Source organism: Trichosurus vulpecula, chromosome 9 (assembly GCF_011100635.1).
Source record: "Trichosurus vulpecula isolate mTriVul1 chromosome 9, mTriVul1.pri, whole genome shotgun sequence".
NCBI lineage: Eukaryota > Metazoa > Chordata > Mammalia > Diprotodontia > Phalangeridae > Trichosurus > Trichosurus vulpecula.
The window spans coordinates 146,175,549-146,199,443 of record NC_050581.1 but is presented as its reverse complement, the minus strand read 5'-3'; the positions used below and the strand labels follow the sequence as shown (position 1 = coordinate 146,199,443).

The window sequence follows — 23,895 nt, the reverse complement described above, 5'->3', positions numbered from 1 at the left end:
TGAGGGTGGTGGCTACCGTGTGATCAGGCCCCTCGCCTGCTAGACTAGGAAAATGGTTGTGTGAACTTGAAGGGCTCTGAGGTTATTGAAGCAGCATGGTGCATTAGCAAAACTATGGGATTTGGAGTCAGAGGACCTGGGTTTGAATCTCAACTCTTATTCCCTTTGTGAACATGGGCATGTTAATTAACCCTTTTTTTTTTTTGGTCATATGTAAAATGAGGAGCCTAGACTGAATCACCTCTAAGGCCCTTTCCAGCCCTAAATCTGTGATCTGGTTCAACCCTTTTTACAGATGAGGAAGTCAAGGCCTGCCGAGCAGAGGTCACCGACCCACCATTGCCTAGGTAGTGCTTGAAAGTGTCAGGACTAGAATCCAGGTCTCTTGGCATCTAGGACACTGTTCATTCCACCTGAGTTCTTGACCTTACCAGAATTTAATTAATGTCTTTATCTGTAAAATCACCAACTTGTATGTTTTTTTAAAAATTTATTTTAAATTATTTTTATTTCTTAGTGAGGATTGAGTTAGATAATGGATAGGAAGGTGCTCCAGAGGGTCTTGTCACGGGTTCATCATTTGGGCACTTCTCTGGCTGGAGGAGTAGGCCCCGTAGGGACATTGGTTGTGGGCATCGGGTGCTTAGATCTCCTGGGCTTGCTGTGGTCCAGACCTGAGCCCCTGATAGCAGGGCTATGAGCTTGCATTTGTGAGAATGTGGGCCTCTGTTTATTCATCTTTAAAATGGACTGGAGGTTTCACCAGATAATCTCTGAGGGCCCCTTTACTTCTGGATCTATCTGTCTTGCTGTCAGCTCCAACGATGGGTACTTGTTCTTGTTTCTGGGACCAAGCAGAACAAGACCATGTTGTGTCATGGAGAGAGTGTCGGATTGACCCTGGCCTCAGTCTCCTTGTCTGTAAAATGGAGGAGGGCGGAGGAGAAGGCCTCTGAGGGCTCCTTCATCTTATCAGTGAGCCTGTGGAAAATCTAGCCGTGCTGGTATGGCCTGATTTGGGGAGAAAACAACATTACTCTGCGTCTGATGAACGGTTCTCCAAGGCAGTGCTGCAGTGCATTGGAGTGCGTTGTGTGCTGCAGCAGAGTCTGAGGCCCTGGTTTCACACCCCAGCTCTGCTCTGTGTTCCATCTCTGGCCTTAGGGAAGTCACTCAGTCCTCAGCCTCAGTTTCTTCATCTGTAAAATCAGGGGGTTGGACTCTACGGTCCTTGGAGTCTCTTCTAAAGTGCTATAGCTGTAATCCTTTGATTCTAGCTGTGTGACCCTGGGGACCCTGGGCAAGTCATGTAACCACCCTGTGCCTCAATTTCCCCAAATGTAAAAAGCAGAAGTCAGAGCCAGCAACCCCTCTGTCCCTCCTGAGTCTTAGTTGGTGATGCTATGACCCCGTGTGCCACTTGCTGAACCCTTTTTTCTTTGCTCTTCCAGGATTGTCCTCAGATCCTGCCATCTACGCAGATCTATGTCCCAGTGGGTGTGGTGAAGCCCATCACGCTAACAGCCAAGAATCTGCCCCAGCCTCAGTCCGGCCAGCGCAATTATGAGTGCATCTTCCACATCCCTGGAAACCCAGCCCGCGTCACCGCCCTGCGCTTCAACAGCACCAGTATTCAGTGTCAGAACACATCGGTGAGTGTGCCTGCCCCTCCCCTGCCCAGCTGAAAAAGGACCTGGGTAGTTTTGCCCAGAGACCAAATGGGGTGGTGCAAGGAGAGCCTGGGATCAGGAGTCAGGAGATTTAAGTTCTAATCTTGGTCGTGTCCCTAACTAGCTGGGTGTCCTTGGGGCTGTTCTTAGTCTCCCAGGGCCTTTGTATGCCGAATCTTCTGGGTCCTCATCAGAGGACACCACCAGCTGAACCAGCCTGGCATTGAGAGGGCAGTGTCAGACTTCTGGGCCATGTAGGGTGATTACGAGAAGATCAGCTTCTTTACATGGGGCTTTAAAGTCTATTAAGGACTTATGTCTCAGCTGGTCTTCAACTGAGGCTGAGAAACATTCTGTGACTTGCTCAGCTGGTCAGTGTCTGATGCTAGATTTGAACTCAGGTCTTTCTGACTCCCAAGTCCAAGTGCTCCATCCTGTACACATCTGTCTCTCCCCCTCACCCCTTTCCCCTCCTGCCTCAGGGAAGCTTTTCTTCCCCCATTCTGAGGATGCGCATTTACCCTGGAATCATACAATACTGGAGCCCAGCTCTCTCATGTGGTCCCTTAAAGGTGGGGGCCTGCCTAGCCCCTGACGGTGACTGGTGACCGATCAGTGGGGAGGCTGTCTTTCCCTTGGGGAGGACATGCAAAGCCTTCAGCTCCCAGAGCTTGGCGTTGGTGTGGTGGAGAAGGAGCTGTGTCCAGTGGCCCCAGGTCATCATGCTTATGGGTGTGTGCATTGAGATGACAAAGACCATTTTGGGGCTAGTCCCTGAGGAAATGAAAGGATGGCAAAATTCAGTGAAAAAAAAATTCCTTCTGGAGGATGTGTGGGGGCTTTTCTAAAACATTTAATTTTTTTTTTTTATTGTTTTGGTATTTGGAGTAACAAGAAGCAGTTCCTCTTTTGAGGAATTTCCAGATTTCCCCATGCTTTTCCATCTCTAATATACCAAACATGATCATTTTGCCTTTCAAACTAGTTGTGGAAAATGTATTTTTAAATTTTCATTAGCCAGGGAGGTGACTCTGAATCTATAAACACATTAAAAGTATAATAGGCATGTTCCAATTTCTGCTCCACTAAGGTCCTTTCCCTTCCTCCCACCGGGGCTCTCAGCTCTAAGATTTCTTTACATCCCTGTGCGTCTGTGTTGTGGGTCTCCTTTGTGTCCTGCTGGGTGGGTGGTGGGTGTGTCCTGTGTGCTTAGTTGCATTTATAAAGTGTGCTGTGTTGGTGGTTTATGAATGCCCAGGCCCTTGGCCAAATGACCACATGCTCCTTTGGTGGATGGCTGTTTGCCTTTGTGCCAGCCCTTTGGAGTCCCCTTGCCCAGGTCAGTCTCAGAAGCCCACAGGGTCCCTCCGAGGTTTTAGGTTTGGCCCATCTCTAGGCTTCATGTTCTGTGTCAGCATTTGGCCTGTGAACAGCTTGAGGATGACCAGGAGGATGAGGGGCTTGGGAGACTCTTGACGGTTGAAAGGACTCAGTATGCCAACTTTGGTAAGGGGTAGATTTAGAGGGAACGATAGAAATGTCTTCAAGCATGTGAAAAGTTGTCATGTAGAAGAAGGATGCTCTCTATTCTTCTCGGTCCCGGAGGCAGAGAGAAATAGGAGCCTCTGGGTGAATGCTGCAGAGTCAAGATTGGGCTCAAGCCACAGTCAATGGGTTTCTCCTCTGAGTTCTCCAAGCAGTGGCTGGGTAACTGTTAGTCATGAATGCTTTGAGGCAGACTCTTGCTCAGGTGAGGATGGGTCTAGATGAACTTGGGAGTTCTTTCCCACTCAGATTCTATGATTTGGAGTCTGAGAAAGCTCATAATGGGGTGTCATGGAAAGAACTTTCATCCAGGACTCAGGAGACCTGGGGTCAAATCCTGGTTCTGTAACTTGAAGCTTTAGGGCTGTGGTCACATGAGGCCCCCATCGGAGGTCTTCCAGGAGTTAGAAGTGTAGGTGCAAACACAAATCAAAGGTGAAGACAAACTTTGAGTCATAGTCTAGGCCAGTGGGGCCCAGTCAAAAGACCCCCATTTTCCTTTGCTGTTTGTGTGACAGTCCTTTGCTTCCCCTTGAGATCAGTCCAGGTCAGTCTCAGGGACTCTTCCAAGGGGACTGAGGATCAAGGTACCCTGAACTTCCTGATCATTATCAGCACCAGCTGGAGATTCTGATGACTCAAAGCCTAAAGGACAAGGTTAGGTAGGAAGGCAGGACCCAGGACCCTCTAGAAATCAAGGAGTAGGGCTCAGCCGCTTAGGGCATACAAGTCAAGGCAGGAAGGCTAGAGCACAACAAGAAAACAAGGAGGGCAAATCTTGATTTTTCTGGTCTTAAGGGACGAGAAGAGAGAACAAGACAAATCTCTACCATCTATAAATTCATTGTGAGCTAACAGAGCAAGCTGGGGGCAGTTCGTTCCTTCCTTCCTTCCTTCCTTCCCTCCCTCCCTCCCTCCTTCCTTCCTTCCTTCCTTCCTTCCTTCCCTCCTTCCCTGTCTCTTCCCGTCTCTGTCTCTCTCTCTCCTCATCTGTCTCTCTCTGTCTCTCTGTCTCTCTCTCTTCTCTTTCTTTCCACATTTCCTGCCTCTCTCTGTCCCCTTTCTATTCTGTGCTTACATGGATGCTTGCACAGTCAGTCATAAAATGCATGAATCTTGGTGCCAAAAGATACCTTAGAGACCATCAAGTCCAGCCCCTTCATTTTACAAAGCAGAAAACACAGGGCGCAGAGATCACTGGATCATAGATTCTGAGCAAGGAGGGATCTCAGAGGCCATCAAGTCCGACCTGCTTCGATTTGCCAATGAAGAAACTGAGTCCCAGAGAGATTAAATTGCTTTTGCCCGCAGTCCTATAGGTAGTAAAGTGGCAGAGGTGAGCTTTGAATGTCCCATCCAGGGTGCTAGATTGGCTCTAATCATCACATAATGACACACCTAATAGCAAAGGGAGTGGAATTCAGCCGTTGGGAGGGGAAAGAGCTTGACTTACGAACACAGTATTGTCTATGTTTTACCTCCCTCACACGAAGAGTTGGCACTAGGAAAGCTTGGCTTCCCATACTGTCTTTGACATATATACTGGCTGTGTGGTGGCATTCCTGGTGTTCTAGGTGACCCTTGGTGCAGAGTAGATGCCAGCCTACAGTGGCAGAGGAATTTTCTCACCTGTCCCAATGAAATCACTGACCCAGTCCCTGTCTCTGTGAACAGGGGGTTGATTCCATGGATGAGACAGAGCTTAAAAGTGGCCACCATATTGGATGAGATGATAATTAAGTCTCCTTCTAGCTTCAAGTGACTGATTTTTGTTAGCTGGGAGAGTGCTTCCTCAACCCTCCCCACCCCCCAAAGTAGGATGCTCTAGTGAAAAGAGGGTTGCCCTGGGAGGCAGGAGATCTTGATCTAACATGAACTGACCATAGGACCCTGGAGCAAGTGGCTTGCCCACCAGGGGCCTCAGTTTCCACCTCTGTAAAATGAGAAGTAGGGATCAACTCTGCTTGGGTGAATTCTAGAACTCTTGATGATTTTATTCTCCTTCCTAGAACCAAGGCAGTGAATTCAGGGAAGAATGAAATCCCCTTGTTTTGGTGATAACTTCTTTTAGTTGGAAGGGAATGGTTTGAGGGGGAAGCCGGCCCAGCATTAAATGTAGGTCTCCCCTGATTTGCACATTTTTCCTTAGCTGGGAGTATACACGCTTAATAAAGCAGGCCAATGAATAGCAGGGAAAAAAAGTTAGGAACCCCCTGCTGGCTCAGTCAACACTACAGATGCTCTTCTAATGAGATACAAGGTACTTAGGACTTCTTTATGATCAATTATTTAGTCATTTAGGTCAGCAAATGTTTATTGATAGCTGCGTAACACCTTTCCTGTTAGAGTGTAAATCAGAGACCTGGATTTTTGGAGCTTTGGGGAAAAAAAAGAAAGCTCCGTCTCTTTGGTCCTTCTGGGAAATGTCCCCTGCTGAAGGCCAGGGGGCAGCACCATCACTGGGGTAGCCCCTCAAACATTCCAGTTCTGGAGTCTGGGGAGAATTGCCTCTGAAATGGGCAGTTAAGTGGCTCCTCGACCCTGAGTGTTGTTAATACCTTCAGAGAGGTGTAGTTCAATGGCCTGTTTTGGCTGAGACATGATAGAAAAGGGAAACCATGTGGTGTGGTGGGCTGACTCTGCTGGACTTGCTATTGGGAAGACTTGGGTTCAGTCTTGCCTCAGATGCTTATTGGTCATCACTGCTGCATGACCACAGGCAAGGCTCTGAAGCCAAGACAACCCTCTAAGCCTTTGTGTTGTGGGCATGTTGGTGGAGGGAGTCTCCACACTGATAAAATCACGTGACCCTCACCTAAGAAGGAGCTCTTGAACCAGGAGAGATTCGGATTTGAACTCTGTTCCTGACTCCTTGTGTGTTCTTGGGTTGGTCTCTGCTACTCTGTGAGCCTGTTTTTTCATCTCTGAAATAATGGTTTAATACCTTCATTGCCTACCTCCAAGTTCCTGTGTTCTAGGGCTTTCATGCTCAGACCTTGAAGGAGCTGGCATGGAGAAATGAAATGCATGCAAGTGCTTAGGAACATAGAACACTATTTTTTAAAAAATTGTATTGATACTTAAAAAAATCACAGCCATTTCCAGATGCAGAACCCCTGCCCAAACCCCTGAACCCATCCTTGTAACAAAGATGAAAATGGTTCAGCAGAAACACAGTGTATGCAGCATTCTACCCTCACCTCACCCACCTCTCTGTAGGTTTCATTACCTATTCTCCTGGACCACAGTTGGTTATTCTGATTACTTACAACGTTGCTACCTTTTTTTGGTGATCTCTTCATTCACGTTATTGTAGACGTTGTGTAATCCTTACATCACAGTCACTTGTGGACCTCTCTCCCCATGCCCCCACCTACTTTCTCCCCAGCAGCCCTCCCTTGTAACAAAGAAAAACATTTGACCAAAACCATTGATAAAGGTGGGAGGCAACCCTGGGCAGTCGTAAAAGTTCTGGACTTGGACTTGTTATCACTGCTTCTGCGGTTCTCCTGGTTCTCTTTACTTTCCCTTGTATCAGTTCATGTAAATCTTCCGTGTTTCTCTGAAACACTCCTGTCCATCCTTTCTTACTGCATTTTCACCATACAGTAGTTTGTTCATTCATTCCCCAGTTGCGGAGAACATATTGTTTCCAGTTCTCGGCTACCACAGAATATGCTGCTGCATATTCTGGTATATATATTGGTATATCCAGGGCCTTTTTTAATGACCTCTCTAGGGTAGGGAAGGCTGTTTGAAGAGGATGGGAAGCTTAGGTTTCCTCACCTACAAAATGGGTGCGGCAATCCCTTTTTTTTTTACCTGTCTCCCAGCATAATTACAAGAGTCCACTTAGATTATGGATACGAAAATGCCCCCAAGGAATTTAACTCACTCTGCAGATAAGAGCGATGATTATCTTTTCATAATTTAGACAGTATCCTGGGTCCAAGAGCGGCCCCCACGGCCATGGTGATGGGCTGCGGCAGGTCTCCTCTTCTCTATCTGAATGGCTGTTTTCTGCTGGAACAGACATCCCTAGCAAAACGTTCTGTTCTCTGGCTGAGTCAAAGAATGCAGTGTTCTGGCTAATCTAAGATTCTGATTATTAGAAAGGTACCACGCGTGGATTACCCATTTTCCAAGAATTAGAATATAATAAAACACTCTTTAACAGTGAAACTACACGGAGCCTAATTGAATCTTTCTTTGATGATTCAAAAGACACTTCAGCTTCTTGCGGAGCCTCCAGGCCGTCATTATGAATGTCAGTTATCATTGTGCGTAGACATGGAGGAGTGCGGGCTAATAGAAAGGTCTGCTTAGTAGACGCCCGTGAAACAGAGAGATGGGTGTGCTTTCTGCAGGAACTTCTCTCGGCATTGAACATGGAATAAAAGAACATGGCTTGATGGGCAGATATATATTTTGCGTTTAATTTTACAATGGTGTCAGACAAGACCAAGAATTATAGGATTGAGTGAGTGTGTTTGCACATACATGCAATGCATGATTGTTTTCGTGCTACCAGAGGGACTTTAGATAGGTCACTTGATCATTATGGGCCAGTTTTGTTCCCTATAAAAATGAATGGGTTGCACTATGTCAGTGGTATCAAACTGAAATAGAAACTAGAGCCAGTGAACTGTACATAAGAATCCCTGCCTTGCATATGGACTTAGAAAACCACAAATTAACATTATCTGTCTTATTATATTTTAATTTTCTTGTCAAATATTTCACAATTGCATCCTAATCTGGTTCTGGCTTTACTCTGGAGCATTGTAGGTCACGTGTTTGATACCTCTGAGGACCCTTCTGACTCTAAAGCGATGTCTATGCTAACCCTCCAGGATCCAAGGGTCACTTACCATCTAGAACCATAAAATCAAGACTTAGAACTGGAAGAAATCTTGGAACCCCAGAATGTTGGATCTGGGAAGGACCTTAGAACACAGTGTCAGTGCTGGGGTGGGGTCTTAGAATCTTGAAGGACAGTCATTCATTTAGGGATAGAAAGAGCCCTAACAATTACTTGGTCATAGGGTCACGGATCCGGTGCTCGATGGAGGCTGTCTAGTCATTTTATAAACGAGGGAACTGAGGTCCAAGCAGTGTGTTTGACCCAAGGCCGCATGGATTGGAAGGGGCATAGCTTGGATTTGAAGCCAGGCCCTGGGCTCTCTCCACTGGAGCAGAGAAGGGAGATCTTTTTTGGAAGGTGCATCAAATCCAACTCTCTCATATTAGAGCTGTGGAGATTGAGAGCTTGGGATTAGCGGAGCTGCTCAAGGTCCCCCGGCTAGGGAAGAGAGAAGATGGTGGCAGGGCCTGGATTTCTGAGAGCAAGACTTCAGGAGAACTTCCAGTCACTGAGGTCTTCTTTCATTGGCCATAGAGGAGGAGGAAGGCCAGGTATTTGAGGATAAGAGAAAGAAGTGACGTGGTAGGTGAGAGCGTCGACTTGGAGCAGGAACATGAGTTCAAATCCCACCCCAGGCACTACTGACTGTGTGGCCCTGGGCTAGTCGTTTAACCTCTCTCAGCCTCAGTTTCCTACTCTGTAAAACTGGGATAATACTAATACTCACCTCCCAGAGTTATTGTGATAATCCAATGAGATCACTTATGCAAATGCTAGGCCTGGAGTCAGGAGTTCAAATCCAGCCCCAGACACTTTCTAGCTGTGTGACCCTGTTATCCTGGGCAAGTCACTTCACCCTGTTTTCCTCAGTTTCCTCATCTGTAAAATGAGCTCGAGAAGGAAATGGCAAACCACCCCAGTATCTTTGCCAAGAAAACCCCCAATGGGGTCACAAAGAGTCAGACACTACTGAACAACAAATGCAAAGCACTTTTCACACCTTAAAATCATCATCATCGTCATCACCATCCCATTGTACAGGAGCCCCTTGCCCAGATATCCAGTTAAATTCAATCCAGCATGCATTTCTTGAGTACCTACTGTGTGCTCACCGGAAGTACCGAGACAAACCTGTATAGGAGACAGAGGGAGAGTCACGGGAGCACAGATGTGGAGGCAGAAGCGACTGCAGATGTCCCACAGTCCAGCCCTCTTAATTCTAAGCCTGAGAGTCTGAAGCCTAGAGAGTTTAAGTGATTTTCCCAAGGTCATACCAGCCACAAGTAGCTGAAGTAGGATTTGAATCCCCGGCCTCTGGATTTCCAAATACTTTTTCCTGAACACATCTTTCCATGATGCTTGGTGAGGAATGGTATACAGACAAATCACTAAAAACTAGATAATTTGCAGATAGAGAGAGAAACTATTAACAACTGGATGGGGACATGAGAAGGCTTCATGGAGGAGGTGTCACCCAAGCTGAGCCTTGAAGGGGGCGATGTTTTTAACAGGCACTGTTGAAGAGGGAGCGTGTTATGTTACAGACAGGCGAGGCGTGAGGGGAGGGGAGGCAGAACATCCAGGACGTTCATTTGTCTGGAACGTGGGGGTGCGAAGGGGAGGGCCAAGGCTGGTGAGGTAGCTTGGAGCCAGATCGAGAAGCACCTTGGATGTTCATGATGAGATGAGATGAGATGAGAAAACCCTGTGAAGAAAAGATGACTTTTGTCCTGTGCCCCTGTTTGTGCCGCCTGGGAAGTACATGCTGTTGGGGAGAATAATTTTTATTAGCCGTGATTCAGAGAAAACAGGTTTTGCCATCCATCCGGATTATCTGGAACATTCACGTATGGAGTGCGCCTCTGTTCCCTCATGGGGCCAGCCAAGTGGAGTGTCTCCCATGAATGTGGTTGTGCCCATGACCTGCCCACATGTAGAAACTTACCCTAAGTTGGAGCAGACTTTTCCACGTGCAAATGGGGGTTTCCCCAAGCACTACAGAGAAAAGGCTTTCAGGGCTTAAAATAAATTAAGAGTAATTTTTTAAAAACTTTATTTTTAGTTCAAGAGTAGTGATGTGCAGTCATTTCATTTGGGTCCGACTCTTTGGGACCCTGTTTGGGGTTTTCTTGGCAAAGATACTGGAGTGGTTTGCCATTTCCTTCTCCAGCTCATTTTACCGATGACAAAACTGAGGAAGCCAGAGGTTAAGTGATTTGCCCAGGGTCCCATAGCTAGCTGAGGCAGGATTTGAATTCATCTTCGTAACTGCATTCCCAGCTCTCTATGCATTGTACCACCTGATTAGAGCCACAGATCGAGAGTCCAGAGGCCTGGTTCTCAGGCCCAGCCCTCCCAGCAGGTGTCTGTGTGACCAGCACTAAACACAGTACCTGGCACATAGTAGATGCTTAATTAAATGCCTACTGTGACTCCAGGCACATCCCTTCTCGATTTCCTCGAGGGAATCAGGGTTTGACCGGTAGGTCTTCCAGATCCCTGATACTGAGAGCCTTCTGAGATTCAGTTCAATCTTTCCTGCTGGTTTTTAGCTCTGTTTTTCCTGTTCTCCCCTGGGGAGTCCTGGGTGAGAAGGATCCAAGGATTGTTTGAGAGGGTCACCGATGTGGCGAGGAAAGGAGCTTGGTACATATGGCATGTCTGGGTCTGTCCTCCTCTCTCCCATATGCCCTGGCTCTCCTCAGATGCAGCCAGCTTCCCTCTCACCACCGCCCCCCCCCCACCCCAACCTCCACTGGCTGGGCCCTGGGCTTGGACCCTCCCCAGCACAAGTGTCTTCTGGGAAGCCTGCAGCCAGGAAAAGGCCCCTTGGTGCCTGCATTTGGAGTTCTTTCCTAGATCTATCTTCCCAGGTCCTCCTCATCCCTCTTCTGACTCACCCCTTCACTTCTCATGTCTTCCTGGAACTTGGACCACTTGCCTCACTTAGCCCTTCAATCGAGCAGTCCATCAATAAACATTCATTTAGTACCTACTGTGTGCACCAGGCACTGTGCTAAGCACCACAGATTTAAAAAGAGGTAAAAGACAGTCCCTGCCCTCAAGAAGCTTCCCCTTGACTCTAGGCTACCTGCTTGGGTTTAATCTGACCTCCAACGGGGGCATTCTTTTCCCCTCAGCACTGCCCAACAGAGGAAACAGTGCTGTATTTTGAGTCAGAGGTCCTGGGTTCAAATTGTGACTTTATTGATAATGATTAATAATAACACTAAGATTTACATAGCGCTTTCAGGTTGCAAAGCACTTTACAGATATCTCTTTTTGTCCTTACCACCAACCTGGGAGGGTGATGCTGTGGCTACCCCATTTTATACATGAGGAAACTGAGGCAGACAGGTTAAATGACCTACCCCAGGGTTACCAGCCTCTCATGCTGGGTTTGAACTCAGGTCTCCCCGACTCCGTATTGAATGCCTTTCTGTTGAATACCTCTGTGACCTTCCTCCTGTGGGCCTCGGTTTCCACATTAGTAAAACGTTAGACCTGAGCCTGGCCTGGGTCTCAGTTGCTTCTCTGTTAGATGAAGTGGGGTGAGCAGGGGCGTTCAGACGAGATGACCTGTAAGGCTGCTGTCAGCTCTCATTCTCCGAGTCTCTGATTCCAGACCTCTTGCCAAGTCTTTGAACCCTGGCTTCACCTGCATCCGCACCGCGCTCTCTGAGTCGGGGCTGGGGAGAGCCGTCTTAGCGACCTTCTTGGTGCCTGGCCGTGTGCTGGCGTGTGGGTGGGATCTTTTCCCTCTCCAAGCCTCAGTCTCCTCACCTGTAAAATGGGGAGACGGTTAGCTGCACTCTGCCTGCCTCTCAGAACTGTTGGGAGGTCGCTGCCTTGGAAGCCTCCCTGAGCTAGGAAAGCCTGTGCTAGTCTAGTGGTTTCCCTGCCTTATAAGGGCGTGGTGAGGGAGCCGCCAGACAAATCACTTTAGGGATGCAGATGCTAGACTTGATTCTGGAACATCTCTGGGGCTGGCCTGCCCCCTGTTGTCTGCCCTCAGCCCCGAGGAGGTGTTTCCATTCCTAGCGCCCACGGCTCAGGGCAGACCCGAGGCACTGACCAGCGCAAAGAAGGAAGGAAGGAAGAAGAAGACCCCAGGAGGAGAGCGGGGAGCGCTATTGGTACTGCCGCCAAGCCTCACCTTGCATGTCAGGGCTTTCCTGGGGGCTGGCAAGCATTTCTAGACTACATAAATCATACATCCCCCTCCCCGCCAGGAGCACGGACCTCCACGAGCCCTCATTATGCAGTTAGGCACAAGGAAATAAGACTCCCGTGCTCAAGTCTCCGAAATTTCCTTTGGCGCGGTGCGTCCTCGCCCTCGCACCCGCTCGCTCTCTTTCTCCTGGCTGGGCCCGCATTTATCTTTCCTGCAGCAGTGTTTAAAGTGAAGAGGGAGTATCAGGAGAGTTTGATAGGATCCAATTAAATTCCTGCAGATAAAATAATGATGAATTGCAGTCGAGCCCCAGCGAGACACGATGTACATTACTTCAGTCCCCGAAGTGCTGGAAAGGAGTTGAGGTCATCAGCTACAGAAAAATAGGACACAGCTGTAGCCACTCTGGAGTTAGAGGGATACCGGGAGGGGAGGGGGCACGGCAGGGAGAGAGCGCCGAGGATGGGGCTCACCTGATTGCAGGAGCTGGGAAGGGGAGAGCCAGGGTGTCTGTGTAGAGCCAGTGTGTGAGAGAGAGAGGAGAGGGAGGAAGGGAGGGAGGGAAACGAAGAGGAGAGAGTAGAGAGAAGGAGGGGAGAAGGGAGGGAAGGAGGGGAGAGAGAGGGAAGAGAGGGAAGAGAGAAAGGGAGGGAGGGAAGAGAGAAAGGGAGGGAGGGAAGAGAGGGGGATGGAGGGAAGAAAGATGGAGCGAGGGAACAGAGGAAGGGAGAGAAGAGAGGGGAGAAGGAAAAGACGGAGGGAGGGAAGAGAGGAAAGAGATGAAAGAAAGAGAGGGAGGAAGAGAGAAAGAAGGGAGAGGGAGGGAAGAGAGAAGGAAGGAAGGAAGAGAAAGGGAAGAAAGTTAGGGAGGGAGGAGAAAGAAAAGGGGAGGGAGTGAAAAAAGAAAGGGAGATAGAGGAGAAATGTGTTTGTATAGAGCACTCTGACAATGTATAGAAAGCTGATGTTGACATTGGGGAAGGGGAAGGGGAGGGGAAGAAGCATTTATTAAGCACTTACTATTTGCCAAGCCCTGTGCTAAGTGTTTACAAATATTATCTCATCTGACCCTTTGAGGTTCCCAAAATGCTTTGCTGCATGTCCATCATCTGGTCTCATTGGAACTTCCCAACAGCCCTGGGAAGTGTGTGTTCTTAGTGTTCCCATTTAACAGATGGGGGAGCCGAGGCTAAGAGAGGAGGAAGGAAGTGCCCTGCAGCTCACCCAGCTGGCCACTACTGGTCCAGTTCTGTCTTCTCTCCCAAGTTCTCTACAGCGTCCATTTGGCTGGGGAGATGCCATGTACATTCATAGGTGTAAAGGAGCTGGATACCAAACAGATACAAGGGAGCTTTGGCTGGGAGGGTGGGAGGGGGGATTGACACTGACAGCTGAGGGTGTTCTTCCTCTATATAATACTGTGTGTGTGTGTGTGTGTGTGTGTGTGTGTGTGTGTATGTGCACACCAGGATGTTTATAATGTGTATGTAAGGGAAGGTGGTATGTGTGAGTGTGTATATGTGTATGGATGTGCATAGGCTGGGAAAGACAGACGACATCGACTTCTGTATGCAAGTGTGAGTGTGTGTCTGTGGATGGTGAATAAAGAGAATGTGCACATCCTCCCCTCCAGATTTTGTATAGACATGCTCATTCATATAATTTTATATATAAGTGCATTTATAATTTGTACATATACAATTATGTGGTGACCTTATCGATATTTTGAATTCAGTTCTATGCACACAGCGCTCTTCCCCCATCTCTCTTGTAATGCAGGATAAGCATCCTGAGGGCAGGAAATGCCTTGGTTTTTTTCCCTTGCCTCATTAGCATTTAGTGTAACACCTTGCACATAGCAGATTCATAATAATAATAGTAATGGTAAAAATGATAATGAGCAGCTATGGGGCACTTTAGAGCACAGGAGAAATAGTTTCATTCTATCTCCCACATCAGCCCTGTGGGGCAGGTGCCAATAAATAAATAAATGCTTTTTGAATGAGTGAATGATTGAAAAACACTTGTGGTAATGAGTATGTGTGTGTGTGTGCAGTTGTGAGTACATGTGTATACTCGTGTGTGTGTGTGTGCTCGCACTCGAGGGAGCAAAGGGACCAAAGTGAAATGCTGGTGTGGAGAGGAAGGTTGGGTGGGGTGGGGAATAGAATATCTGTGCTTGAGACAAAAAGTGCACGCCCAGATAGAACAGACATGAGATGTAACATAGCGCCTTGCAGTCAGTTAACAAACACATTCTGTGCACGTGCTCTTGTGCAAGGCTCTTTTCTAGGCACTAAAGATTCAAAGAAGGGAAAAAACAATCCTTTCTCTCAAGGAGCGCACGGTCTAATGGGGTGCACATAGTAAGAGCTTAATAAATAATGACTTTGTCAAACAAATACACGTGTCTGTGTTTGTAGGCACAAGCTTGTGTATAGAGAAGGTACGTAAGAGAAAATGTGTGTGATCTGACTGTAAGAAAGGGAGATGCGGCTGATGGAAGTGAGAGGGCATGGGTGTTTTTGCACATTGTGAAGGTGTGAGTGGTAGTAGCTGTATAAAGGATGTATAGGTGGTTGGCATCCTGCATGATCCCTGGAGAGGTTGTGATCACAGCTGGGGTCAGTGGGGAAGGCAGTGGGAGGCGGTGGGCTGGAGATGTGACCTGAGGGCTGGGTCCCGGAGAAAGCTGCACGTGTGGATGAGTAGTGAGGAGACCATCCTTGGAGACCAGGCTAGAAAAGTGGGTATGTGTAGGGAAACGGGGAGAGACGAGGCCCCGGAGGCTTCTTCCCACCTCTTGGAAATGGTCCTTTGGTTCTGGACATTCATTCAGCCCACCTGGTCCCTAGCTGTGGATGTTGCTGCTAGAACCACCTTCACGCTATTTGCAGCTGTCGAATCTCACTATTCTGTCTATGTGGAAGATCCTGGGATTGTCCATTTGAACCTTCAAGGCACCATAAAAGTCATCCTTGTCCCATCTTGCCCCATTCAAATGGAAAGGGATTCCTTGGGGCTGCATGATGACTTAGAAAACCACAAATGAACATTATCTGTACAGTATTATATTTTTATTTGTTCTGTTAGTCCTTTCCCACGGTTATATTTTTAATGTGGCTCCATAGGTTTGTGAGTTTGATCTAATCTAGTCCAACCTTCACATCTGACGTAGGAGGAAACAGGTCAAGAGAGATTAAATGCCTTTGTTGTTTGTGTTGAGTCATTTTTCGGTCATGTCTGGCCCTATTTGGGTTTTGTTGGTTTTTTTTTTTTTTGGCAGAGATCCTGGAGTATATGCCATTTCTTTCTCCAGCTCATTTTACAGATGAGGAAACTGAGGTAGACAGGGTTAAGTGACTTGCCCAGGGTCACACAGCTAGCTAGTAAATATCTGGTGCTGAATTTGCACTCTGCTCTTCCTGACTCCAGGGCCTGTGCTCTGTGCACTATGGCACCACCTAGCTGTCTTACCCAGGGTCAGTAAATGGAAGCACCAAGATTCATACTCAGGTCCTCTGACTCTAAATGCCCTCTCTCTACTCTGAGCAGAAGTTAGAAGGAGAAGAGTTTCTTACCTGTATCACAAAGGGTTAATATCCCCCACCTCACCCTTCCCCCAATGCGGTCCATTTCTGGGGGAAACCAGAGCCAAGAGATGCAAGAAAGCTCTCTAGACATCCATAGGCTGGATGACTCCTAGCTTGGCCCAGGCCCCAAATGAGACGTGTCAGAGTACAAATTGGAAATGCCAGTTTCAGTTAGAAACGTTCCCTGCCCATCGATCAGCTCGGCCCCGACCCTCTCCCCACCACCAGGCCCTCGAGATACTCCCAACCCTTCCAGCAGGGCCTCCTCCCATCCTGATGTTGCCACATCCTCACTGCGCCTCCCCTACCCTCTTCACCTACGGAGAATGGGTCACCTCCCCTTCTTGCCCTCCCTGCCCTCCCTCCTTCTGGCTTGTATCTACCCTCCATCGTTTCAATATGAAGCTTTCTCACTTGTTTTCTGTGTAGTAGATTCTAGAATGTCAGAAGGGGGCTTAGAGATTATCTCGCCTTTAGTTCTTAACCCGAGCTACATGAACTGCGTTTTTTCCTTTTTTTTTCTATTTTGATGACTGTTTCAGTGTAATTCGTTTCCTTTGCAATCTCTGAGTTTTATTTTATGCATTTAAAAACATTAGTCTGAGAAGGGCTCCATAGGTTTCAAAAGACTACTCATGGAGTCCATGACACGAAAATCATTAAGAATTTCTCATCTAAGCCAATCCCCGCATTTTACAGGTGAGGAAACTGAGGTCTCATGCTTTATGCCAGAGTCAAACTGGGCTACTCATCATGCCCCCAATACACCTGTTTTCTAGCTCATTGCCCTAACTGTACCTCCCCTCCTCTCCTTCCTATCTAGACTTGGGGCATTTTCCTGAAGCTTCCTCTAACTTCTCTGGGCCCCCTTAATCACATTCTAGGCTGGAAGCAACCCGAGGGTAGGCTAAGTCTTGAATCTCCACCATCATTGTCTTTCCTGTCTCTCTTGTTTTCCTTCCTGTCCAGGTGTGGCCTGGAATGCTCTATATCCTCACCTTTTTTCTTCCTTTGAGGCCTCTTTCATGGGTCACATCTTCCAAGAGGTTCCTCCCGATTCCTCATTTGCTAGAACTACCCCCACCCCAATGCCTATTCCTTTATTTGGCCCAATGGGGCAATGTCCTGGGGGGCAGAAGGAGAAGAATTTTCATGGAGGAGGCGATATCGAGGCTTTGAAGGAGAAGGGGGATGTTGACAGAGAGAGAGAATTATGAGCAAAGGCACCAACATGGGAGATGAAGTTTGTTTTGGGGAAACAGGGAGAAATCTTGTCTTCCTGGGATGGGGGATGCTTATGAGGGAGCCAGTGGAGATGAGACTGGACGTTTATGTTGGGATCAGCTGTGGAGGGCCTTGAATGCCAAGCTAAAGAATCAGGATTTTATGCTGTGGGCATAAGATGTAGTTCTGTCTGGAATGGACTTTAGAAGTCATGGAGTCTAACCTAAAGATAGGGAGCATTTGCCTAAGGTCACACAGTTAGTGTCTGAGATGGGTTTTGAACCTAGGACTTCCTGACTCTAGGAGCTTGCCAGTGGAGAACCATCAGTGAGCTTTGCACAGGAGAGTGAAATAACCAGAGTTGGGAGATCACAAGGAGTAATCCAAGCCTTCCTTCTCTGGACAAATTTTCCACAAAACTGACACCCATGAAAAAATGAAAGAACAGCAGAATGCCAAGTCCCCATTAAGGAATGGCAGAACAGTGGGGCCTGGGGTGGTCAGGGAAGGTTTCTTGGAGGAGGTAGAGACCAGGAAAAGGGGGCAGGGGGCTATTGATGAGCACAGATACTCAGACAAGAGCAGGAGCAATGATGTGACCCACAGGGGGTCTAGATGAGCCCAGCACGTGCAGAGTCTGACCTCGTGCACCAGCAGAGAGGCAGGGCCAGTGGATGCCCATAATTAGGAAAGTCCCTGTGTGCTTGTACTTGGGAATTTCTCCTGACATCGGGAAGGGTCACCCTTGTAGGGTGGGGGTCCAAGGTGGGAGGCAGGGGCAGGGGAGTAAATGTCATCAAAGCCTGGCAGATCCATTGCTGCAGAGTTATATATGTGGGTCAGCTGGTCAGAGTTCAAAGTCAAGGATGTCTGCTGAAAATTAGGGAACTTAAATGTTTGAACTCCAGTGGCTTTAGGGAAAGTTGAGGGTCTTTTATTCAGGGAGTGTGCATGCTCTGCTGAGCCTGTGAGCTCACACATGGGTGGGGCCACTGGCTTGGCTAGCATAGTCAGCCTGGCTGGAGCAGAGGCTGCCAACCAAGGGAAGTGGCCCCTGGGGCCTGAAGCTGGAGCAAACTTGAGGTCATGGGGACATCAGTGACCCTGGAGGGACTAGAGTGTGGAGTGACACCAAAAACTGAGTTGAGAATCCAAAAGCCTGTGGGTCAGGGGTGCAGGGATGAAGTCATGTTGGGAGCCTTCACCACGCATTGCCATGTGACCCTAAATCCTCCAGATCTGTCCCACAGGGAGCGCAGGAGTGTTTTGCCAAATCATGGCTTTTCCCTGGCATCAAGGAAGCCCCTCGTCACCCTTCCTGCTGACCAGGCACTCTCTTTGTCCCCTCCCACAGTACACCTATGAAGGGAATGATATCAGCGACCTGCCGGTCAACCTCTCTGTTGTGTGGAATGGCAACTTTGTCATCGACAACCCCCAGAACATCCAGGGTGAGTGCAGGGGATGGACCCCAAGCCGACCGTGACCTTGGCTTTGATATTCCCTTCCGCTCTCTATGGAGAGCTTTTAGTGGGGAGGTTAGGGGGAAGAATTGAGTTCCTGGTAGGAGAACCATGTACGGATGGTAGAACAAGGGGCTTGATTCAGAAAGTATAGAAGGGGTCCGGTCAGCCCAGCGAGCTCAACCCTGCCCACCCCCTATCCTAAGCAGTCTCAGGAGAGAAGAGCCACGGGCCCCCCTGACCCCAGCCTTTCCTCTTCCGGTCCTCAGCTCATCTGTATAAGTGTTCTGCCCTTCGTGAGAGCTGTGGGCTCTGCCTCAAAGCAGACCCGAGATTCGAGTGTGGCTGGTGCTTGGCCGAGAAGCGATGCTCCCTGCGCCACCACTGCCCTGCCCCGGATGGCGGCTGGATGCATGCCAGTAGTGGCAACAGCCGCTGCGCAGACCCTAAAATCCTCAAGGTAGGACGAAGGTCCTGGAGAGAGGGGAAGGGAGGGAGGAGGACGGAAAGGAGATGGGGGTCATAGTTGTGGGTGAAGGTCCAGAATGAGGATGATGAAGAAAGGAAGGGGCATGGGGATCCTGGGGGACAGTGGAGAAAAGGAGATTGTAGGGCCTATCATTCCGTGGCCAGTGGCCGAGCCCTGACTTTGGCCTTATTCTCTCCCCTAGTCCCTACCATAGACCAGGCACTGCCCTCTCATTCTGGTCACAGGTTGACCCACTAGTGCTAGCCGCAGACTGACCACTAATCCTGACCACAGATTCTCCTGACTCTGACCATATTCTGACCACAAGCATCAGCTGTAGGCTGACCTGTAGTCTAGGCCGTAGACTGACCCTTAACCCTGGAAACAGATTAACCGTGTTTCTCTGGCTGGCTGTTATACGATAAGTGCCCTTGTTCACAAGATGAGAATTGGGCTGCCTCCATTCAGTCCTGCTCTTGACTAGTAACATGACCATGAACCTATACATGCCCCAGGATACTGGGTCAGGTGTGTGAATTTTTTGTCCCAAACTGGGTATGCTGCACTTCAGGAACACCCCTGAGGCTCCGTGGGCATGCATAGGATCAGAGTCCTGGGTCTCACTTCCCACATGAGGTTGTCATTAAGTTAAACCAGAGGGGGAGAAGAAATCAGTCATATCCCTTTAGAATGGCTTTGTCCCTTCTCACTGGGAGTGCATTTCCAGGGGAGAAAGGCACCCTTCTTTGCCACAAGGATCTTCAGTCAGGGGTACCCACTTGGGACCAAGGATCAGACCGAATAAATGAGTTCCTAAGAGACAAGATTTCTGCTGGACACTTGGACCACTGTGTGTCCCGGTGGGCCTCTCATCCTTCCAACCACGATCCAATTGCCTGTCCTGTCCTCAACCTATCTATAGAAGGTCTTTGTCCTTCCTGAAATCTGTGGCCTTTGCCTTAAAGCTGACCCAAAGTTTGAGCGTGGCTGGCATGTGGCTGAGAAGCCCTGCGCCCTGTGACACCGTTACCCAGGTCCAGCCCTCAGCTGGTTACACGAGCCATGCTCTGCCAGTCCAAGCCCCAAGGCCATATCACTGTTCCTTTACTCTTCTCCTCAGCTTTCTCCAGAGACCGGCCCTCGGCAAGGTGGTACTCGGCTCACCATCACCGGTGAGAACCTCGGCCTGAAGTTCGAAGATGTGAGGTTGGGTGTGCGTGTGGGGAAGGTGATATGCAGTCCCATCGAGAGTGAATATATCAGCGCCGAGCAGTGAGTAGGGGCAGTGAATGAAGGGGTGGGGGGCTGACACATGATAGAGAAAGGGCCCAAGGTTTGCTGGAGCTCTTGGACCCCTGAGCCCAGTCCTGGGGGGGAATAGGATTTAATCATTAATAACAGCCCTTTGCAGAGCCCTTCCACATACATTGTTTAATTTATTTCTTATCCCCCAAACTGTGAGGAAGGAAGGGTAAGAAATATTATGTCCATTTTATAGGTGAGAAAATCAAGGCTCAGAGAGTTGAAACCATTTTTCCAGCGAGTTACTACAAGAGCTAGAATTAAAATGCAGAGATCTTAACTCTTAACTTCCAGTTCCTTTTTTGAGGGTAGAAAAAAGAACAGCGGATCTGTCAGAAGACCTGGATACCAATCCTGATTACCAGTTGCTATTAGGTGACTCTGGGGAAGACCTCTTCAGGCCTCGCCTTCCAAATCTGTAAAGTGGAGACATTAGCATTTACACCTTCCATTTATACTGGTGTATTGGTATTGGCTTATGTCCTCCCCTGTTAGTGCGTGAGCCCCTTGAAGGAAGGCAACTCTAAAATGCCTAGCCGATGCCTATCTCAGTCACCTCTGGAAAAAAGGAGCTTTGTAGACCCTAAAGCGGTGTGGAAATGGGTTTGTTATGTTGCTATGTAAAGCTGTCGTGCCTGGCACACAGTAGGCTCTTAATAAATGCTTATTGTTTGAGCTGGGGTTCAGACATAAATCCTCCCACTTAAAATTCATTGCCCTTTGCAGTGTTTTTCACTGGCTTTACTTACAAAGGGTGAACATGTCGGGGGTTTGAGTGTAGGGAGAGGAATGGGCCATGAAAAGGTTAGTAATGCTCCTTGAGAAGATGTTGGCCTAGTTTGCAAAGCATTAGCCCAAGAGAGGATGGACGCTCGAGGGGGCCTAGGGGTGGTGTGCCGGACCTGTTCAAGGCCTCCCCTGACACTCGTTCAATCTGTGACCCTGGAAATGGTCACTTCCCTTATCTGTAGAATAGAGGGACTGAACTGGGTGACCTCCTGGCTCTATGATCCTAGAGAAGGCCTTCTCAGGCTGCACTACCCTGAGCCAAGAAAACATGCCTCTCCAGGCCCCATCAGAGTGAAGTGGAAAGAATAGTTAGAGGGCCTGGGTTCAAATCCTGACACTGTTCCTTTCTTTCTTTGTGTCCATGACGAGTCACTTAATTTCTGCCCCTCAGTCTTCCCACGTGTCAGATGTGTGGGGTTGGGCTGGATGACCTCCAAGGTCTTTCCTGGCTCAAGTCCACGCTCCCAGGCTCTAGTTCCTCCATCCAGCCCCCACTCTCCTCCTCTCGCTGAGAGCCAACCACAGTGACCGCCTTGGCTTCTCCCCGCAGGATTGTCTGTGAGATTGGGGACGCGAGCCTCGGCCGAGCTCATGACGCGCTGGTGGAGGTCTGCGTGCGAGACTGTTCCCCTCACTACCGAGCCATGTCCCCCAAGAGGTTCACCTTTGTGGTAAGACATTCCTTGCCTTCCTCCCCCCGGCCCGTTGGCCTGCCTTGTTCCCCTGCCAGAGTCCCCAGCGCAGCGGCAGAAGGAGGGAGCTTGTAGGAACCTCAGAAATCACCTAGGTTAACCTTCAAGACTGAGGTCCAGAGACTCTGTTCTTAGCAGACCTGAGATTAGAACCCAGGTCAAGCAACAAGCAGCCCCACGCTTCCCCTGCCACGACATGTTGTCTAGAGTACATTCTTAGTGTTCTCAATGGGGGAGGAAGCCAGTTACGTACAGATTTCTTTCCTTCAGATGGAGTTTCACTAGGCAGGGAAATATTAAAATATTAAAATGAACCTACCTTGTATTTGTACAGATGGTATATTTTCCCCAGTATATTTACTGTTCTGTATGGAAGGAAGATATACAAGTAGGAACAGGCCCATTTCCATACTGTGGAGACTGGAAGCCTGGAGTATTTAAGTGACTTCCCCAGGCTGCACTGCGTTCCTCAAAGTGGTGCAGTCTGGCAGTCTCCAGTCATTGTTCTTGGGGCCTTGGAGGTTTGGTTTGGTTTGGTATCCTACTCCCCCACTGCCCTACCCTGCCATGTATTCTTGAACTTGGGTCTCGCTGGGTATCTTTGTGCTCAGCCCCTACTTCCAGAACACCCAGTGGTCTCCCCTGACCTCATCTTTTTCTCTGCAGACCCCCACCTTTTACCGTGTGACCCCTGCTCGTGGTCCACTCTCTGGGGGTACCTGGATTGGTATCGAGGGAAATCACCTGAATGCCGGCAGTGATGTGGCTGTCTCCATCGGGGGCCGGCCCTGCACTTTCTCCTGGTATGCTGAAGAGTGGGCATGGGGGCTCACTGCAGGGAGATGGCGGGGGGGGGGCGGCGCTGCAGTCAACTGATGTGGGCATGTTGGGGGTGGGCCTCGGGGCTGCCATGGAAACCACAGAGACGCTCTTGTTGGGGAAAGCTGCCATGTCGAACCTGGGTTAGGGGAGCTATCACCATGGAAACTTAGAGGAGGGGGAAGGTTACCATGGAAACCCCAGGGATAGAAGAGGGGAGGAAGCTAGGGATAGGGAAGGCTGGAGGCAGGGCTATGCCAGGAGCCATCGGGCAAGGCCGAGGTGGGGGGTAGGGTCTCTCCCAGACCGGCCTTGAGGGGGCCCAACGTGGAGAAGGGGTTAGGCCTGGGATTGTGAGAACCCTTCAGTTGCAATCAGCTCTTGGATTGGCTCAGACCCAGTCACTCCCTTCCAGGAAAAATGAATCTGGGGGAAAAAGTATTTAAATTTTCGCGTGTTTTTTTTTAAGAGAGAAAAAAAGAAATGTTAACAAAAGCCCCTAGGCTCGAAGTGGATAATTTTTAGATTAGGGATGATAATGGAGCGGCTCTTTAAATATTTTCCTGCAGTAATTACCAGTTATCAGCGCTAATCATTGCTGTTTGCAGCAGCCCAGGGCCCGCGCAGAGATGCTGGCATCGGTTGGGGAGGGGTGTGTGTCTGTGCCGGCGCCTCCCTCTCTCTGGGCCTACTCTGTTGGTACAGTTAAGCCTTGGTTACCTGCAGTTGCTTAGGGGAATGGTGGGGAGTTTGCCTTATTGAGTAACTGAGGGGTGACCTTTTGTGTTCCAACCCTTGTCTTGGAAACCGTTCTATCCTTGGTGAGGGAGTGGAAATGATTCTGTACAGCCCAGCCCCACTGTTGGGGGAAAGCGTGTGATAGCGTGTGTGTGTGTGTGTGTGTGAACGTGTGTGCGTGTGTGTTGGAAGGAGAACTTTTAATGGAGAGAATCGAGGCCCAGTACAGAGGTTCTACACAATTGGACTATAGAATAGAGAGAGAAAAGGGGTCATGGATTCAGACACTTCATGTGACCGATCAGGAAACTGAGGGAAGGCCAGAGACACTCTCCAGACCTCTGACTTGAGAACTGAATGGGGATCCTACCTCCTATGTCACTGTGCTTTAGAGGGAAAATAAAGAGTCTGATAGCAGAGGGAGATACTAAGGATGAGAGTGAGAGGGGCTCAGCAGGAACGGAAATCAAAAGAAACTGTGGCCATCAGGATATAGCCTGCCTTTTCTTGCATCCATCCCAGACCTGAAGACCACAAGTTGTCTCTGAAATGT

General features: G+C 48.9%; 1 protein-coding gene across 1 annotated transcript in view; it reads left to right on the top strand.

Moving 5' to 3' along the window:
* Positions 1–23,895, top strand: part of PLXNA1 (plexin A1) — a 161,732-nt gene that overhangs the window by 52,325 nt on the left and 85,512 nt on the right. The window contains exons 9-14 of the mRNA XM_036739649.1: positions 1,452–1,652; positions 18,425–18,521; positions 18,803–18,993; positions 20,123–20,274; positions 21,644–21,764; positions 22,452–22,588. Of these exons, the coding sequence (XP_036595544.1) occupies positions 1,452–1,652; positions 18,425–18,521; positions 18,803–18,993; positions 20,123–20,274; positions 21,644–21,764; positions 22,452–22,588 (899 nt within the window). The remainder of the gene's footprint in view (positions 1–1,451; positions 1,653–18,424; positions 18,522–18,802; positions 18,994–20,122; positions 20,275–21,643; positions 21,765–22,451; positions 22,589–23,895) is intronic.